This window comes from Tachysurus vachellii, chromosome 26 (assembly GCF_030014155.1).
Source record: "Tachysurus vachellii isolate PV-2020 chromosome 26, HZAU_Pvac_v1, whole genome shotgun sequence".
NCBI classification, from domain to species: domain Eukaryota; kingdom Metazoa; phylum Chordata; class Actinopteri; order Siluriformes; family Bagridae; genus Tachysurus; species Tachysurus vachellii.
Window position 1 is genome coordinate 10,215,716 of NC_083485.1, and position 14,745 is coordinate 10,230,460.

At 37.0% G+C, this 14,745-nt stretch overlaps 1 protein-coding gene across 6 annotated transcripts in view; it reads right to left on the reverse strand.

The window, feature by feature from the left end:
• Positions 1-2,088: 2,088 nt before the first annotated feature.
• Positions 2,089-14,745, reverse strand: part of sh3glb2b (SH3-domain GRB2-like endophilin B2b) — a 36,459-nt gene continuing 23,802 nt past the window's right edge. The window contains exons 6-12 of one of the 6 annotated variants that reach the window (XM_060863267.1): positions 12,605-12,667; positions 8,582-8,605; positions 8,246-8,335; positions 7,486-7,586; positions 6,416-6,430; positions 5,622-5,850; positions 2,089-4,098 (exon numbers count right to left, since the gene is read on the reverse strand). In XM_060863267.1, the coding sequence (XP_060719250.1) occupies positions 3,991-4,098; positions 5,622-5,850; positions 6,416-6,430; positions 7,486-7,586; positions 8,246-8,335; positions 8,582-8,605; positions 12,605-12,667 (630 nt within the window). In that variant the 3' untranslated portion in view covers positions 2,089-3,990. The remainder of the gene's footprint in view (positions 4,099-5,621; positions 5,851-6,415; positions 6,431-7,485; positions 7,587-8,245; positions 8,336-8,581; positions 8,606-12,604; positions 12,668-14,745) is intronic. The other 5 variants (XM_060863270.1, XM_060863269.1, XM_060863268.1 and 2 more) reach the window with 5 other exon arrangements.

Sequence of the window (14,745 nt, forward strand, 5' to 3'; positions counted from 1 at the left end):
ACACTGCTCATTTACATTACACAGCTAACTTGCATCACACAGCTCACTTTGATTACACAGGTTCCTTACTGTATATAACACTGCTCAGTTTCATCACAGTGCACACTTTCATCGTATAGCTCACTGGCATTGCACAGCTCACTGGCATCACACAGGTCACTGGCATCATTCATATTATTGGCATTAGACAGGTCACAGGCATCACACAGCTTACTTGCATCACACAGGTCACTGGCATCATTCATATTATTGGCATTAGACAGGTCACAGGCATCACACAGCTTACTTGCATCACACAGGTCACTGGCATCATTCATATTATTGGCATTAGACAGGTCACAGGCATCACACAGCTTACTTGCATCACACAGCTCACTTGCATCACACTGCTCACTTGCATCACACTACTCACTTATGTCACATTACTCAATTAACACACATTGCTCACTCCATTATTTGTAACCTATATGCAATTACATCAGTAATGGAAAAGCCCATTTACAGCCAACGCAGTCCATTGAAAATACATGGTGTGCAGCTTTTTGCCAATTACAGCGCCACCTATCGTCCGATCAAGATAAAACTTGGCATGATTGTTAAAGGTCATATGTCACATGTGCTCAATGAGTGTCGTATAAATTAGACTTTTCGTTTATGAGTTATAGGCTTTGAATTATTCTTTGCCACGCCCATTTCATAAATAATCCTTTAATGGCAAGCCAAAGGATAAAGTTCCACTTTTTTTCGATAATTATTGACATTGAGACTCCAGAGAATATTACTGCACTGGATTGGTCTCGATCAGGCGAAAACCCTAGGACTAGTTCGCAAAAGTAGGTTTGTCACCTGATCAAGAATAATTAATGAACAATTTGATTGACAGCATTGGTCCAAGAGGCAAAGTTGTTCAGTATATCAATACTGTGATACTGTTTATTACTGTTTATTAAGCACTACGTGATTACAGTGGCGTAAAAACTCTTTAGCGCCAACTAGTGGCCGATTTCCTCCAAATTTCTTACAGACCTCTAGGACCACATGTCGAACATGCCCACCGAGTTTCATTCTGATAGGCCTCCATTAACCTTGTCTAATTGGTGCTCAAACTTCATTGGCCGATAGCGGCCATGTTTTTTGAGACACGCCAATGTCCTTACATACATACTCAAGGCACCTTGGACAAAGACACTGCACACCACGTTTGAAGTCAATCGGACCAACACTTTACATAGTTAGAGCTGTTTTTAGTGATTTTTCTGTCATAGAATAATTAATGAACACCACACTTAGCTCATTTAATTCTTGAGTTATTGCCATTTTAGCAAAAGTTGGCTCCACCCATGTTCGAACATCTTGGGGCCCCTTAGTGATGATGAATCAAAATTTCAACTTTTTTCAATAATTATTGACATTGAGACTCCAGAGAATATTACTGCGCTGGATTGGTCTCGATCAGGCGAAAAACCTAGGACTAGTTCGCAAAAGTAGGTTTTTCACCTGATCAAGAATAATTAATGAACAATTTGATTGACAGCATTGGTCCAAGAGTTGTTCAGTCTGTGGAGACCTATCAAATGATATAAAGCACTTGAGATTTGAACATACGGTTTAGGAGTTATGGGCACAAACGCGTTGACCGATTTTGGCCGATATTGGCCGATTTCGCTGAGTCCTTGGGCCTGAGTAACTGTGACCAGTACTACCATCTGTTGGTACCAAGTTTGAGCTCTCTAGGCCTTACGGTTTGGGCTGCACGATCATTTGTAGGGCAGAATAATAATAATAATAATAATAATAATAATAATAATAATAATAATAATAATAATAAAAATCCTAACAAAAACAATAGGTTTCCAGTGCTTCGCGCTTGAACCCCTAACAACAATAATAATACTTAACTAGAGGTTATCAAAATTAAACAGGGTTTTCAAAATTAGCTCAAGTGCAGCAAGACAAATTCTAAAAAACTGAGTCACTGCCATAAATATGTGGATTGTGTGTCATAGAGGGAACGCCTCAAATTAAGCTCCAAGGCATACTGTATGACTAATATATAATAAAGAGAATGATGACTCTCAAAAAAAAGCATTTCGATAAAGCTCTCTTTATTATGTTCAAGTTTCAAGTTTCAGTCTTTCGCTTTTGTGTTTTTTTTTTTAAACAAGCATCGATTACACAGATGAAGAAAGAAAAAAATAGTAAAACGCCAGAGTAACGTGTTCACAGGGAAGTCATTGGAGAACGGAAATTAAATATCACATTAATTATAATTGGACCCGTTTTGAGAAACATTTACAAACTTTAGTCCCACAAACCACACAAATGTGTATCTTTGTCAAAGTTGAGTCACACTGAATTCAAACGAAGACACTTTCTTAGACAGTCAACGTCAAAACCGGTTTTGTTTCTGCCACTGTAAAACTACTTTCAGGCAATGAAATAAAAGCACACAAACACGCACAAACACTACCAGTTTCATCACATGATGTAAATAAGCTATTGTTAGCGTTCTTTAAATAAGTTTGTTTAGTTGGATGGTTGAGGAAAGAAAAAAAACATGATTTAAGGTTACACAGGCAGAATATTTCAACAGAATGTTTAAATTAGACATCAAATTGGAAGAGTTAATGTTTAGACTTTGTAGAATTGACAGTTATTTGTGTAACAAATTATGTCTACACGCAGATTACATTTTGTCATCAGTGAGGTTTAGCATAAAGGTATGTAACTAAATATCCAGGTTATGTGACATTGGTAATTTCAGGTAATAATGCATGTGATACGGAATGGAAATTAAAAAATTTGTCCAATTGTCCATCTATTAGCATTTTCCTTTGTGAATTAGTCTTCAATCTGAAATATTCCCAAAAAAAAATTGTGAGGAAGAACCACAGACAAATTGACAAATTATTGAATCTCATTAGTCACAATGATTCAATCATTCATTCCAGATTCTCCTCGGAATCAAATTTTAAATATGTTATTTAATAAACCAAAAAATTGAGGGAAGAAGTCTCCAGTGCCAGTGCTTTGAAACTGACAGAAGTTAAAGGATGTTGCATTGCAGTTTCTAAGTAACATGCTGCACTTGTGTACTTGTGGCTTCTTATTAACTTCAAAATAAAAACTGTTTAAATCTGATCTAGATTGTTTTGTAGACTTACATCAGTTATAGACTGATTACAATTATAGAGTATCAAACCTAAATCAGGAAAAATAATAGTAGTTGTCAGATGGTATAAATACATGTATAACTGATGCCAGTGGTATAAAGAGGTATTATTTGAGCATGCTGTAAGAGGAAAATAATCATCTTCATGGTCATTGATTATTTTCATTTTACAGCACATTCCATAGTGTTTTTATTTCTTTCATAAATATTTTTAATGGAGTGGTGTGAAGGGTGATTCATCATATAATTTCTGTATAACGCATCCAAACAAATTCTCGAAATAATATACCATATCTTTTTCTAATTTGACTTATCTAAACCTCTGTAGTAAACACAAGTAACGAAAAACAAGATAGTCGGAGAATTCATTACAGTGTCGATAATAATCACAAGAATATCTCTGATGGGCATCAAGACACAGGTGTCATGTGAAGCAGAACAGAAGTAGGATGTTTCTGCATCGTATTTACATTCTATATCTATATTCTTGCTGTATCTTGGAAGCTGACATCATTAAACATATCCTTTTGAAATTCCTCATAGTAAGCTGACTTCTCAAACCTTTATAAAATTATGGGGTAGGAATTGAAGCTGAACCTAGCTAACACAAAATATCCATGTCCAAGTCACAGAATGGTCAGGTCTGGTAGCTCTGAATAGTTTTGCTCATGCAAATTTTCCATTATAATCCCACAAACAAATTTTGACCCCAACAAACCGGACTACAGCAGGAATACATTGAAACTGCGTCTGTAAGGAAGCTTTTACATCACCCCGTGTGCAACTAGCTGTCTGTGCGTGTGTTTGTGTTTGCACATTTAGCTCAACAGCTCCAGGTATGTGACCGGCACTTTGCCTTTCTGATTCCCCCGCTCTCCGATCAGCCAGTCTGGATCCATGCCTGGGACGGTATAGACTGTAATAAGCTGAAAAGACGGAAAACAGAGTCAAGTCAAGAAGCTTTTATTGTCATTTCAACCATTTAGGGGGAAGTCGTGGGAAGTCATGGCCTAATGGTTAGAGACTCCTAACCCTAAGGTTGTGGGTTCGAATCTCGGGCCGTCAATACCACGCTGAGGTGCCATTGAGCAAGGCACCGAATCCTCCCAACTGCTCCCCGGGCGCCGCAGCATAAATGGCTGCCCACTGCTCTGGGTGTGTGTTCACGGTGTGTGTGTTCACTACTGTGTGTGTGCACTTTGGATGGGTTAAAGGCAGAGAACGAATTCTGAGTATGGGTCACCATACTTAGCTGTATGTCACGTCACTCACTCACTCACTCATATATAGCTGACGCAGTACACAGTGAAATGAGACAACATTGAAAACAATGACAGAGCTAAGGACTTAGTAAGTTAGTCCTAGATACAGTACATAAAGTGCATCTGTGCAACCTGGTACAAACAGTGCAAGAGCATAACACCCTTACTGGCATTTTTTTCCTGAAAAGTCATTCCAAAGTTATACAATAATGAATAAATAGGAACTGGCACAAAGCTGTTTTGTTTTCATGTTGGAAATATCTGTAAAATGAACTCCATTAAGAAAGGAAGTGACCTTGGCCCTAACTGGGTCAATTCCAAATTCCTGTTGACTGCCAGTTACAATAATATTAACATATAAACTTCACAGGCTTAGGTGTTCGTTCTTGAGATATCGCACGGACGAGAGTCAGACAGGTTTTTGGACAAACTCTAGCTGAAAGCAGATATAATTATTACACTGTGACAGCATGAGAGAGAAAAGCTTAAGAGATAAAAAGGAAGCCATCCTCTTCTACGAGACAGAAATGAGAAGGCAGTGACGAATATTAATCCAAATAGTACCAAGGGTGTTACTGTGTTTACTGTGAATAAGAGCCCTGGAATGATAACAGCAGAAGTTCCTTATCTATAAATCTACAAAGATACAGGGGAGATTATCGACTGACGCAAGAAGAAATTGTTTTTTGAAGGCTTTCGTTTTTTCATGTAGAACCATCTAAAGCATAATAAAATATGAAAAGATTACAGACTAATTATCAGCTGTCTATGATGAGATTTGATGACAATCTGTACTTACTGTGTTGAAAGCTATCTTCCTTATCTGATTTCTCCACCTTGTTTGCGTCAGAAAGTTCGCCTGAAAAGTGCAGTTTCGGCCACACAACTATAGGAGGGACGATTTAATTTTGTCTTTTGTCTTTTGTCTTGTAAGGTTTGGTAATGTTTGTTTGTCTCCAGGTTGCACAGATGCACTTTATTTGGCTAGGACTAACTTACTTATGTCCTTAGCTCTGTGTTGTTCTACTGTATGTAACACCCTGGTCCTGGAGAACCGTTGTCTCATTGCACCATATAATGCTTCAGATATATATATATAAGGTTAAAATGACAATAAAAGCTTCTTGACCTGACTTAACATTGTGAAATTTAGTCACACAATCTCAGGCTACACACACTGAGCTCACCTCATCAGCAAGCAGCGAGAGTTCGCTTGTGTCTGCAGCGTCGTAGTCATACAGCACTTTGGCCTTGCGTGTACCAGTGGCTGGAGGCTGCACCTCCTCGATTTTCAGTGTGTCCAGAGAGCTAGAGGAGGCAGCCGGGTTGGAGACCCCGGGCACAGCAACACTGGAGAGAGTAGAGGAAGTGGAAATCGCTGATGCAGAGGGGTTCGCAGCGAAGGCATTGGGAAACCTTGCCAAGAAATACAAAATTGCAATTATTATACACTGGTGTGACCAGACACCTCTATATTTACTATTTCAGTCATGTTATGAGTATGAAGCTGTATCATTGATCACATGACTGTCATTTGTAATCACCCTTTCTGATACGGCTTTGCACGTTCAACTCGGTTTTCCTGTTAAGCACGTTGTTTAAAACTTTTTTTAATATTTTAGATATTTTAGCAGGAGCACTTCATTGTAAGCAGAACACAGCAATAACGAACATAAACAGAGCTCAAATAAACGTTCCATGATTGCTCAATACAGGGACGTTCAGTTATTTTAGCATAAGCATCGGGTTTGGCAAGGGCCAAAAGCATCTGGAAAAAGCATTTACTGGTGTACATCATTCCAAGCCATTCCATTGTAATTCAGAGATATTTAAATATTCCAAGAGTTATTCTAGTGCTGCATGTTGGAGAAAGGAAATGACTTGCGTATCTCCAACATGCAGCACTAGAATAACTCATGGAATATTTAAATCTTCCAAGAGTTATTCTAGTGCTGCATGTTGGAGAAAGGAAATGACTTACGTATCTCCATTGGTACTGAAAGCCCAAAGGAAAGAAGAGAGAGGAAATCATTTCAGTCAAAGATTTATAAATACAGTTCTTGCATCCTTGAACATTTGGTGTCAATTATACAGATAAAAAAGTACAGTCCCTGGCTTAGGGATATTCTTTAAAGTAACATAGATGGATTTCTATGCAGAGTGCAATGGATTGAAAGAAAACATTCCATAGTTGTTTTTTGAATCAGTTAATCCATGTTGAGGCTTCTTGCTACTGAAGGCCATTCAAAAGCAGGAAAATGTAAACGCTGATGGTTTCAAATGTCCTTAAATCCACAAAACTCACACAGAGATTAAATATTCGTAGAAAATACTATTTGGATTACACTGAGCAGTTCCTAGGTGACACGCATTACTTTCCAGATGTGTGCTTACATCTAACCAACTGACGTAAAAATAAAATATTCAAGCAAAATACTCAGGTGTAATATTTTGTCTGATTATTATTATTATTATTATTATTTATTTATGAAAATAAATTGATCTGATTATTTATCATTAATCATTTAGTTTTATTGAACTTTTATTTTTTATCTGAACAAACATTTGTCCATTTATGAATCGCAGCATACTAAATGTTTTGTTATAAACATTAACTTGTTCTAAACCTATGCAAAAGTTTCTACGTGACTAATACATATAAATGAAAGTATCTACTTTGGTGTTCAAGGAAGGTGTTCAAATGATCTCTAGCATTTTCCATATCCTCTAAACAACTTTCAGATGCTCACAGCTGTTGTATTCCCATATTCCCACATCGAACTTCCGTAGATCTGAGCAAATTTCCTGACTTTTCTGGCCTTCTGTAGATCAGAGCTTGTGATGGCAAAGGTTGGGGTTGTCTTTCACTTTAAAACATGGACTTTATAATAACCGATTTCATGTTTTGGATAAAACTTATAGTTTTAGATAGTACTTATATACTTACAGATAGTAAGAAGAATGCAGTGTATTGAACATAAATGCTCTTTAGTCTAACTGTGCCAATGAAAGTTAATGTACTAACATGTTTCCACTTGTGTTGTGACTCACCTACTGAGCTCCTTCTGAAGGTCCTGCATGTGTTTGTGACACTGGGCATAGTAAGCTGCCTGGGCTTCCACAAATTCATGCAGGCAACGCAGATGATTTACCTGATCAGACAGAAATCAGGGAACGTTTATTCCATTCTGTTGTCTCTTAACACCTTATGAATTTAATCAGCACAAAAATATTTGCTAATAACTGAACAATAAATCGGTTGCACAAAGCAGTCAGAGAGAATTCTCAGGAGTTACATTACAAATAATGCTATAAATATTAAATTAAATTTGGCTAAACTTGGATTAATGTACGATTACATTAAAATCCTGTATCTCATAAGAATTGCAATTATAGATTACATTGTCTATATATGTATCTATCCATATTATCCATTAGATATCTAAGTTTTATACGGACAAAAAAAAACCTTATAATCCATGCATCATCATATCCAAAAATCGTTATATATTTAATGAATTTAATAGATCGCTCAGTCAATCTTTATGGGAATACAGGGCAAGATATTACATGGCAATATAGACATAATTAAATTAGGAACTGTGAACATTTTTGTTTGCGAGGCATCTGCGTCACAACCTATGTAAAACCAGCTGTTATAGGAAAAATAAGGGGGGGGAATCAATCCATTATTAAATTAATATTCATGCAAATATTGACAAAAGATGGGAGCAGCTTTTATTATCTGATCTACACTTGGTGTGTTATTGTGGAACCATAGAGATACTTGCGATAATAAGATCTGACTCACATGTGTACTGCTGATGCCTTCAAGGAGAAGTCGGGTTACTTCTGCTTGTCTGTCAAACTCAGTCTGCGCCACACGCAATTCCTGCTCTGCCTAACACACACACACACACACACACACACACACTCATATATATATATATAGAGGTCATACTCATTCATACACAAAGTTCAAAGCAGGTAGCCTACAATAAAACAGCCTGTACATCCAAAGAAGAATGTCTACATTAATGATTACATTGGTGGTGGTGGTGGTGGTGGTGGAACAGGAGGGTGGAAGTAACGTTAATGTTGTCTAAGCAATTTTAATAACCCCTGTTAGAAAGATGTGTATACTTACTTTGTCCACCTCTTCACTCCACAGCTGATTTCATGCAGCACAACAGACAAGAGAGGAGGCATTAGCTATTTACTCATGCAGTGATGACATTAAATTAGACTGAGTCGCAACGAGCCTGGCTTTACTCTCTAAAGCCACAGTTTATATTATTAATCACTGAGCAGGGTTATGTGTGGATGAGGCCAGGGCTGGCCATTAGAAGCTATTTCATTCATCAGAATCTATAAAAAAAAAAAGTGTGGCAGTGGCAGCTTGGTGGACGTAGGAATCGAACTCACAACCTTCTGATTGGTAGCCCAACACCTTAACCACTAGGCTACCACATCCCCAAAGACATCTGACTCATGATAGGTAAATACTCTGGTTTTAACATGTGCCTTGATTTATTCATTGGTGTTATTACAGTGTATGTACACTGGGAGTTTTTACACTAGGAAGTATTGAGTCACAAGGCCACATATGACAGTGTAAAGGAATTCCTTGAAAAAGACAATTTCAATGAGGTGGATTTACTTAAGAACCTGATATTTATTACCAAATGAAACAAACTAAAATCCTACCATTGAAAACCCTACTGTATAATTACAGCTAGCTTCCTCAAGACTCTTGTTCATTGGAGCATGTTGAGGACTAAGAGTTTTTTTTTATAGTGTGGTTCCATATTTACTCGGTCTTACTCGAGACTATAATGCGCACACAGCAAACCAAACTACAGGGTGCACCACACGTTGCCACATATTCTGGAAATTAACACTTTTCAGCACAATGTCGCTCTATTAACAAAACATTCTCTACATGATTTCATTTCTTGTGCTTGCCATGTGTTCCGTTAAAAGTCCATCGCAACCTTTCAAGCTAGAGTAAAAGCTAAAGTATGGAAAACATTTTGTTTAAAGAAAAAAAATAATAACTTCCCCTTTTTATGGACATGCTGTATTGTAAAACTACATGAACGTCACAGCGAATGAAAAAGTAATTAACTAATTAAAAACTTTCTATGAATATACTGATTATTTACACAGAGTACACAACATACTCTAAAGTGTACGTATCTGAGTATCTGTGTCTGAAATGTTAGGGACCGTTGCTAAAGTGTTGGGGAAAAAAAATGTTAAATATACGCTGGGGGGCATTAAACCAGAAACTTGCCGCTGCACATACAACACTTCGTTAATGTGCACTGAACTGATACACTGAATAAACACAGAATATGCATGGCAGCCATCTTGATCTTCCTGCCCAACTGAGAAAGGCTAAGTTCCAGTACAACTGGCATTATGAAATCTAGCAAATTGCTAGTAAATTTTGCTTGATAACAAAGCAACAAGACAACAGGACTGTGGACATAAGGACCAGAACACTGTAATCCAGATAAACATTACTACATGTATACAAGTGCAATTACATGCAAAATATTTACAGAATATAGCATTAGATTTGCTACATTCAATTGTGTTTTTGCTACATTCAATTGCGTCTGCATCAGACGGTGGAAAAGTGAACAAACAGCACTCTTCATCATTACATCACACAGCTAAGACAAACAAAAATATAAATGGCTTCCTGTTTAAAATATATGCTCATTACATAGGGACTGAAAAAATGGCATTGTGGTGCACATTATAGAGATTAGAACAATGTCGATGAAGTGTTCATCCACAAACATGATCGTCCTAAAGAGGCAATTTTGTGCCAGGGTGAAAAGAAGCAGTATTTTATCTGATTATTACATAATTTCCGCTCTCTCAAAACTACTAAATCTCATCCCTAGCTCATGTAGTAACATGCCAAGACTCCCACACTAAACAGCACTTAAACCCATTGTAAATTCAGCATCTGTGCTGCTTGATGATGCAATGGCTTGGAATTCAATGCCTGAAAGAAAATACACAAATCAAGTAATTAAGTGACTAGACAAGGCCTATAGAAAAAAACACACATGCTGTCTTTTTCACACACACATGCTGGAAAAAAATCTATTTATAGTGTTTATCAGACAACAGTAAACTTGAAGACAGTGAGAAGAAGTTCCTACACCTACATCAAACCTACACCTATTATCCATAATGTTAAAAACACTGACATGTGAAGACACTTATATTATCTTGTACCTGCCAAAAGTTGGATATATTAGGCAGCAAGTGAATCGTTCCTGAAGTTGATTTGGTGAAAGCAGGAAAACAGTTAGACGGCTAGACGGCTAGATGACTGGGTCCAAACTTCTCCAAAACAACAGGTCTTGTGTGGTGTTCTCAGGCAAGTAGTTAGTACCTACCAAACATGCTCCAACAGGGTTGCCCTGATGCACATCCGGAGGGATGACGTCTAGATCAGATGTCTAGTCTGATCCCACAAAAGAGCTACTGTGGCACAAACTGCAAAAAATGTTTATTGAGCCTCTGACAGAAAGATGTCAAAACATCTGCAGCTCACTGTATATAGGAGCCACGAAGGTGACCTGCACTGATGAATCACAGTATCTATTACAGCCTGTGGGTGTCCACGAGGAAGGTAGGAAAGCTGGAGGCAATGTTCTGCCTGGAAGCCTAGAGTGCTGGCATTCATGTAAATGTTCATTTGATACGTACCACCTACCTAAATATTGTTGCAAACCGAGTAAACCCCTTCATTTGAACAGTATTCCCTAATGGCAGTGACTTCTCAAAATTGTTTAGGAATGGGTTTAGGACCATGAAAAAGTCTTAATTGAGCGTAAATTTGAACAAGCATCTGTAAAATGTGCTGCACAAACAAGTCTGATCTATGGAGGCCCAACCTCACAACTTAAATGATCTGTGGCTAATCCACAAGTGCTCAACACTTATACTTGGCAGGATTCCAAAACAAGACTCAGCAAAGCTACATCACTAAACCAACTCTCACTTTGCCCTCAATCATAATCGGATCATTTCAATGTTCAAAGTGAAACCAATAAAATAGGGAGCTCAAAAGAATTTTAATATGAATAGATTCATATCAGTTTTTTTTTTTGGTATAAAAAAAAAAAGTCAAAAAAGATTATGTAAATTAGGTCAAAGGTGAATCTTCCAGAACTTCCCAGGGCAAAGTAGAAGCTTTCAGAGAGGCAGGATTTAGCCCCAGTCACAGTTGTCTGGTACAGTATCACCATGATCAAAAAGAAGTCAATGTCAATGGAGCGTTACAAAATAAAAGCTATATGAACTGGCGTTAAGTAAGTGTGTTGAAAGCTTTTAGACGCGACTTTATAAACTAATTTTTATAAACTTTTTTTTTTTTTTGCCCAGTGTAACTATTTAGCTAGTATAGCATCGTTTTAGCTTGTCAGGTTATTCTAATGGTAGCTTTATGGTTCGTCTTTGTTTTTGTTCCGTTTTGTTTTTTTAACGTACATTCCAGACGTCCTGTCTATGACCTGTTTTTGACCAATCTGAACGCATTTACCGTATACTGAGATTAAATCTCTATTTCTGAGGTTGAACCTGACATCTAAAGATTCAAATATTTTCAACTCTGAGCTCTTACTATAACAAGATCAAAACAAAAAAACGTATATTTACTGAATTCATCAAAAGTTACATTTAAAATCCAATACAAATTCACAAGACAAATGAATTAATCACACAAGGTCAATGAGGAGGATAGACAAAAATAGACAAATACACATTTAAAAAGAGGAACCCACCCACACACATTCCTTTCACAGTCCATTTTCCAATGCTGTTCTTCGATATTTATCAACTATTGTAAACATTATGGCTGGAATTGTAGCAATTTGCTTAAAAATAAAATCATCCAGTGATGTCAAACGATTAATCTCACTAGAACAAGATATATTTGAACAAAATATGCACGTGGGTGAGACGGACCATTTGAGCGGATAAATCTATGTTTTGAGGTCTGTATGTAGGAGTGAAAATAGCAAGCATATTGTTTTCATGTAAACCAGGTGCTGTGCTTGTTGTTTGGGAATTTGGACTTAGTTCCTTGAGAGGAAAAAGGACAGGAAGAGAAAGAGACCAATATTTTCTGCAGCACTCTTACCGCAGATGCACTGGCAGACAGAACATAATTGCGTGGCCTAGTCTCCTGAAAATCAGGTGCAGCCTAAAAGTGAAGGGGGGAAACAGAATTTTACACAGAATCATGCATCCAGATAAACTGCCTCAGCACACAGCACACTTAATACAACTAAGGAAGCACAAACAAAAGCAAGCAAGCAGCAAAGCAAAACATGAGATGCAGAGTTATACGTTAATCCTTTTGTCATTTGCAAAAAAGCAGGCAGCCTCAGACAGGAGAGACGTGTCAATACTGTAATATCCTACTTAATATTTAGCAGCACCTCCTCTCACCATGCTTTTTGGTTTTGTTTTGTTTTTTTTTTACTTCAACATCCTTCTCTAATATTTATAGTGTGTATCAATGAGGTCAAGCAAGATCTCAGTTTCATTATACAGTGATTCATAATTTTATAGATCAACACATATGAAAATAAACAAAATAAATGGCAGAAAAAAATAATAAAATAAAATAAAAAAATAACCTTAATGATTCTAACATGCCTTTGGCCTGTGTAATCCTATCATTCATGCATACATTTTATTATTATTTTTTATCCATACAGTGATCCAACAGGATCAGTTAGCTAAAGGATTAGGGAAATCCACTGCAAGATGAAAGGTTTCACATGCTGGGTTGCACCACTCAAGGAGCATGTATTGCGTCAAGATCTACTTCAGTTTTAAAGATCGTCATACCGTGGTTAGTATTAAAGAATAAATAGTACAGGTCAATTTTTGTACCTGACTAGGTTTAATTTTTGGACAGGAATCGAGACCCCAAAAACTCTGCTGTGTTTTGAATGCACCAACATGGTCATCAACATGGCAAACCAACGATGTGCCTCCCTCTAACTCTCCGTCATCTTGACCTAGCTTTGACCTGAATACTGTGTAAAAATGCTTTAAGAGTGTCTGTCTACAAGTGTCTGTCTGGCTTGCAAATAAATCAGTCTCTCGAGGATTTCAAGATTTTGCAAACGCGGAAAGTACCGTAAGATCAAGCAACTCTGCAATATTCAGAGATCTGGGCCATGACACGTCATGTGACACATCACAACACTTCTTCCAAAGCCCTTTTCGCATCAAACGTGTTGAGCAATCATAGAAAGCAATTACAACATATGTGTGAATTACAGGTCATTCAATCTTTTATATCTTTAACACACTTGGTTAACCTAGACAATTTAGATATTTCATCTGGTTTTGATGAGATATATAACTGGGTATCTTCAGCATAAGAATAGAAACTAATCCTATGACTTCTAATGATGTTTCCCAAGGGAAAGCATGTATATTGAGAAAAGCAGAGGTCCTAAAACTGATCCTTGAGGGACCCCATAATTAACTGGCAATAAACTGAAGGATTCTCCATTTAAATCTACAAAATGGTATAGGTTTATCTATCTCTTCCTGTCCTATACTTGAAAAGCACTGTAGTTGTGAGTGTAGAGCTTTAGTTGAGACTGGATCATGAGATGCTGCCACGCAGTTTCTAAAAACCTCTAGTTTATTTTTTCTCCACTTTCACTCGAGGTTACGGGTTGCTCATTTGAGGGTGTGACTATGACTATTATACCAGGTGCAGGTCTTTTATCTGTAATCATCTTTATGGTGCAAGTGATTTGTCTGTAAACATCTTTATTCGGATGGGGCAACAGTGTCTAATGTCTAATCTTTTAAACCACTGGTAGTGGTTTAAAAGAAAAAAACTTTGGCTTTTAATTTCACCAATTTAAGTAGTTTTCTGCAAAAAAGAAAGGTACAAATTTCTCTGCAAGTTGCATAAAAAAAGCAACAGCAAAATCATTTTTGACTGCATTAATGACAAAAAACCTCTGAAATCCTAGAGAGACTGGTAAATCATATAATCATTTATATATAATATTTCAACCTCTCTGATCCACCAGGGGTTGTGAGACCCACCTGGATACCTTGGAATATTTGAGAGAAATCCTCTACACGTTCATCTGAACATTTTTCAGCCTGCACTTTACAGTATCACTACTGGCCATTTTATAACATCAAATAATATATTATAAATTATGACTATAATATATTATAATATCTATTACTGCAATAATAAACAATAACAAAGCATTTTAAACATGTGCAATAACAGAG